The 6000-nt window shown below is 38.8% G+C and overlaps 1 protein-coding gene and 1 long non-coding RNA gene across 3 annotated transcripts in view; both read right to left on the bottom strand.

Annotated features, from left to right (window-relative positions):
• Positions 1-6000, bottom strand: part of LOC141376672 (uncharacterized) — a 289423-nt gene that overhangs the window by 115225 nt on the left and 168198 nt on the right. The window lies entirely within an intron of this gene.
• The window catches only part of mmel1 (membrane metallo-endopeptidase-like 1), a 64085-nt gene that overhangs the window by 7153 nt on the left and 50932 nt on the right, over positions 1-6000 (bottom strand). The window contains exons 20-22 of one of the 2 annotated variants that reach the window (XM_017358367.4): positions 3519-3652; positions 2062-2127; positions 597-692 (exon numbers count right to left, since the gene is read on the bottom strand). In XM_017358367.4, coding sequence (XP_017213856.1) covers positions 597-692; positions 2062-2127; positions 3519-3652 — 296 coding nt within the window. Of the gene's footprint in view, positions 1-596; positions 693-2061; positions 2128-3518; positions 3653-4222; positions 4236-6000 lie in introns of those variants that run through there. The other variant, XR_012387354.1, reaches the window with a different exon arrangement.

Here is a 6000-nt window from a genome sequence, read left to right as displayed (position 1 = left end):
GTCATTGTTGGGAACTCTTTTAAATCTGGAAGCATTAACTACTTATAATGAAATGTATATTGTTATCATTCAATATGGAAAATAGTTATCGACGATAGCCATATCGACCAGCCCTATTATGAAGAAAGCTGAAGATCTGAAACCATTGACTTCAATAGTAGGAAAAACAAATACTATGGAAGTCAATGGTTACATGTTTCCAACATTCTTCAAAATATCTGCCTTTGTGTTCACCAGATGATAGAAACTCAAAAATGTTCAGAAAACAAGTAAAGAATGAGTAAATGATGACATAATACTCTGTTTTAGAGTGAACTACCCCTTTAAGGATGAATGTCATTCTGCAAAAAACATCGCTTGTTTACTTCAATGCACTTTTCTGAAATATGCTTATCCAAATAATGACATTTCAAATCCCAGTGCTTTAAAGCAGTGCTCATTGCCCCGGATGACACGATTCAATCACTGATTTCATGCCTCGAGCACATATTAGAGAGCCTGTTGGGATTTATTTTTGCACCAGTTTCAATTGACCTTTCACGGTGAACACTAGCGGGCATCTTAAAGTACTGTAGATATGATTCATGGTCAAATACCTGAGCAAAGTTCAGAAAGAAGAGCTGTTTGTGATTCATATCCAGTCCGGGAAGACGGGGCTCCTCGCCTTCCCTCTCCACCCACTTTACATACGCCTAAAACATGCACACACATCATAATCATAGACATTTTAATGTGGCTGTTTATTAAAGGGAAGCTATTATGCAAAAGTCACTATTATAAGGGGTTTAAACACAGTTGTGTGGCAACAGTCTGTAAATATTACACCAGCTTCTAATGGTAAACATAATCACACTTGATAAAAACTGTCTGCAGGAACACTTTGATTGACATTCTCCCTTTGTACGTGTCATCAGAGGGGGAAAGCCCCGCCCACTAGTGATGATTTCTCCCACATTAGCAGAGGACTTTAGTCTTGTTTTTGAATGTGCCACTATGCTGACACACAGGCATTTGTAGCTCTGCCCTCTTATGAAAAGAGCACAATCTCATTTAAATTTAAAGCAACAGTCACCAAAATTACACAATTAAGATCAAAGCCTAAAAGGGTCAGTTTCAGAGAGTTATAAAGCATTATTTGTGAGCTGAAACTTCACATAAACACTCTGGGGACATCAGAGACTTATTTTAGATCTTGTAAAAAGACGCAAAATAGGTCCCCCTTAAATAATTCTGGTTGTATAGTGTAAATATGTGTATTCTCATCGCCTTCTTACAGATATAGTATACAGAATACACATGGGATTTACATTGACTTATTTTACATTTTGAAATTAGGCACATAATAGGTCCCCTTTAAGGAAATTAATAAGGCCGTACTCACACTAGGTACAGTTGCCTCGAACCGGGCCAAAGCACGCTTGTCCCCCCTCCCGTCTCCCCCGACGGCCCGCGCTCACACCACAAACGGGCTTCGGCACGCTTACGTCATCACTGCTGCGCTGTTCAGTGAGAAGTGCTCTCTCACTCAGCAGCACAGTGGAGATTTTTCTAGTTATATCGTTTCAGTTGTTTGACATGCAGTCAAATATTTCGCCAAACAGTCCTTAGGGATGTGGGGACACGCAGTCAGATATTTCGCCGAACAGATCCGTCACTTTTGGTGCTCATAAACAATCATAAAGCCCTCGTGCTGCAGGAATGAGGAGGTCTGCTGAAGGCGCGCAGCTGTCGTGCTGTGAGGAGTTTGCGTCTTTAATAAACTGCGGCAGTTTGCATTCACTGAACAGTAAGAATGATTAATAAATCCATATGAAACAGCCCCTTAAAAGTCACGTCTCGCATTTCAGTTTCAGGCTTTGGTGCATTTTGCACTCACACACAAGTGTATCGCGCCAAAGCCCAAGTGAACCGCGCTCAGGCACACCTCTTCCAACCGGGCCAGGGCCGGCCAATTGAACCGTGCTTGAGCCCGATTCAGTGCACTCACACTTCTCAAAGGATCCGGGAAACGGGCCTGGGCACGGTACGGATGGCATAGTGTGAGTAGGCCCTAAGACAAACCTTATAAGCTTGACGAACTCCACCGTTGTCAGCGATGTTTTCTCCTAATGTCGTAATACCACTGACCTGCAATGACAATATTTTATGTTTATGTTTAATATGTTTTTTGCATAGTGATTTTTACTATGATTTACAGACAAATGTGTAATAATAGTTTATATACCAAAACAACATGTTTAGAACAAGCATCAGTAAAAAATTATATTTGTATCTATGTATCTATATATATATATATATATATATATATATATATATATATATATATATATATATTTGATTGTGTGTGTGTGTGTGTGTGTGTGTGTGTATATATATATATATATATATATATATATATATATATATATATATATATATATACAGTATGGTAGTCCATGACCGGTTCATGACTGGGTTCATGATCAATCGTGTCATAGCATGTTGCCATGCGTTTCACGAGCTACGCCACTCACGCTGCTGTTTGTCGCTCCCTTTAGTTATGTTGTCTCGGTCAAACAGAGGGTGATGGGCGGAAATCACCCAACTAGCTCTTTCCAACGAAGTGCGCTATTTGCACTTAGCCTATATACACCCTAAATAGACCTACGAGGGAGGGGAAAAAAACAGATTTTGGAGTGTCTATCGTACTTGCATTTACATGTTTCTACGTTTCTATATTTTCTCAGAATAGCTCTAATATGTTTTATCACAGTTAGTCAAACCATGAGTTTTTAAGTTGTAGACTTGTGGAAACCTGTCTACAAAGTCACACATGAGCTGGATATTATTGTTATTTTCCAGTGTGTGTGTTACATTCCGGGTCACACCATTCTGGTGTGTGGTACATTCTACGTCACTTCCGTTGTGTGGTACATTCCCTTTCCATAAGAAATCTGTAATTGTAAATTTGTCTCGGGATTTGTAAAAGTGTTTTGTGTCTTGTTAATTTGTTTTCTAAAATGTAAATTTGTTTCGAGCTTTGTAAAAGTGTTTCAAACTTTGTAATGTTGTTTTGCACTTCCCGGCCACCGTACAGAAACCCTCTTTTGAAATCACATTTGAAAAAACCTACCGTTCCAGAACATTTACCAAAATAATCACTGAATGCTTTTAAATCTTGCAAAACGTGAAACTTTTTAGTATAAATAAGCATAGCTTTCTTGTTTTTAAGTTCCATCAGATTTTAGTGGTTAGAAATGTAATCATGCAGATTATTTTTGCTTGCCCTACATTTGAGTGCTTTTATGACAGCTAAAGTCATAATACTCTGCATTTATTTTCATTGCTGTCTTGAAGAGCTGATTAAGATCTCACTCATTATTAATCTTTTTTAGAGCAGTGGAAATGTTTCAAATCTGACCCAAAGTATGCACTAACTACACGCACTGCGAGTACAAACATAACATTGGTTAATTTCGTTTGTTTTAAGAAGTTTGTGTACAGATTCTTTCCATCACACCGGGCCAGTTTTAACTTACATTTTGGCCTCCTGCAAGTTTCCAGCTGAATCTGCCGTACTGCTCCACCATGCATTTAGACTGATCCTCGAAGCGTTCAGCAGAGTAGTTGCTCCACCAGTTATACATGTTTCCATCCTTGTCAAAATTACGGCCTATGGAAATATTTTTTATTTACTCATCATTAATTCATCATTTACTGATGCGTCATTAAAATCCATATTCATGCTTGCTAACAATAACACGAACTAATGGTGGACAACTTTATTTATTTAACATTAACAAAATGTAATAAAAATTGTAAGAAATGTATTTTACTTTGTTCGTCTTAGTAAAATCAATTTTCTAACATTAACTAATAGAGCCTTATTGTTAAGTGTTACTAGTTCCTTTAGTTAAGTACATGCAGGAGGTTGTTATATCAGAATAAAGCCCGACAGGTTTATCAGCAGCCTGACACGAAGCAGAGCAATGTTGTATAAGACTGAAGGGCTTTATTTTGTGAAAACAACCATTCTGGATGTACTTTATTCTGCTTATTACATGACTACTTGCCACAAAACATTGTTCTGTGTCGTAATAGTTTATTTATTCTTTAATTAAGTACAAAGCTGACAGAAACAAAAACAGCTGATGGAGTATACACTAACCTGCGCATGATTCAGACACAAGATGGCGTCAAACAGTCAAAATACAAAGCTGACAGACATTAAAACAGCTGAGGGGGTATACACTAACCTGCGCATTATTCAGACTCAAGATGGTGCCAAACAGTCAAAAACACAAAACTGACAGAAACGAAAACAGCTGATGGAGTATACACTAACCTGCGCATTATTCAGACACAAGATGGTGCCAAACAGTCAAAAACACAAAACTGACATGTAGCGGCTACGTGAAGTAACAGCTGAGAGGCTAAACCAGAGACATGTTTTGTGACGCAAACATCAAATGTACACAAGGCAAGAAGTCGTTCAAATGTCATCACTCGTTTATTTTCCAATATAAAACATACCTTGATCTTTTGACAGTGTAGACTTTGATTTGGGCTTAAGCTTGATTTCGTTTGAGCCTGTTTGTGTTTGTTTGGTCAACAAAGAGTACCGCGTCCCCGTTCACCCCCTCTCTCTCTCCTTCCTAAGTTGTGAATGAACAGGTGCCACCTATAAGCGCACTACGTAACCCGGTGACCCTCCACCACAATCACGTGACACGTTAACCATTTCATGTCTACTACAATCCAGCCCCTAATTATTACATAATAATTACATTAATATAAATAGAGACATGAAAACATTCAAAAGGGAAAATTCTTGATCCTTCTTGCTTCAAGGGAAAACAAAAAGTGTTCATGTTATATCGTCTTCCGTTTCTTGTAGAAGACAGAGTTTTGTTATTGGTCTGTCGAGACAGCTGTATTTGGTCTTCACTTGTACATGACGGACAAATCCTCTTTTGTCAGGAAAGGTTTGAATTATACGTCCTAGCGGCCATGAGTTCCGAGGTGCTGTGTTGTCAACTAGAAGCACTATGTCTCCTACTTTCAAGTTGCGCTTGACTTTTAACCATTTTTGACGCTCTTGAAGCTGTGTTAGGTACTCCAGTACCCACCTTTTCCAGAACAAATCTGACATGTACTGTACCTGTCTCCATCGTTTACGAGCATATACTTCGTCCTTCTTAAATTGTCCTGGTGGTAAGGATGGAGAAGTCCTCAGAAGTAGCAGATGATTCGGTGTTAACGCTTCTAAATCCGTTTGGTCAGTGGATGCTTTGGTTATTGGACGACTATTAATAATAGCCTCCACTTCACACAATACCGTTTGAAGTCCTTCTTCATCCAGATTCTGCGACTTCAAGGTAGAATTTAGGATTTTTCTCACAGATCTAATTAATCTCTCCCAAACTCCACCATAATGTGATCCAGTAGGGGGATTAAATGTCCACTTGATACCTTTCTGCAGAAGAACATTGTTGATCTTACACTGATTCCATTCCTTTATGGCAACTCGTAGTTCTTGTTCGGCTCCAACAAAGTTCCTTCCATTATCTGATCGAATTTCCTGCACTTGACCACGTCGTGCAATGAAACGGCGAAGTGCATTTATAAAGGAATCAGTATCCAAGGAAGGTGCTACTTCGATATGTACTGCTCGAATGGCCAAACAAGTGAAAATAACTCCATATCTTTTCACTACACTTCTTCTGCTTTTTACATTAAAGGGTCCAAAGTAATCTACCCCTACACGTGTAAATGGTGGTTCATTGGGAGTGACTCTCTCCGATGGTAAATCTCCCATCTGTTGACATCCTGGAAGTGCATTCAATCTTCTACAAGTAACACACTTTGACAATACTCTTCTTATTGCAGTACTCACACCAGTAATCCAATATTTCTGCCGCAATTTCGACAGCATATAATTGCGGCCACCATGACCTACTTCTTTGTGGATATGTTGCAACAGAATTTCTGCAATGTGAGAATTTTTTGGCAGGATGATTG

The sequence above is a fragment of the Danio rerio genome, chromosome 11 (assembly GCF_049306965.1).
Source record: "Danio rerio strain Tuebingen ecotype United States chromosome 11, GRCz12tu, whole genome shotgun sequence".
Taxonomy (NCBI): Eukaryota; Metazoa; Chordata; class Actinopteri; order Cypriniformes; family Danionidae; genus Danio; species Danio rerio.
This window is presented reverse-complemented; position numbering and strand designations above follow the sequence as displayed.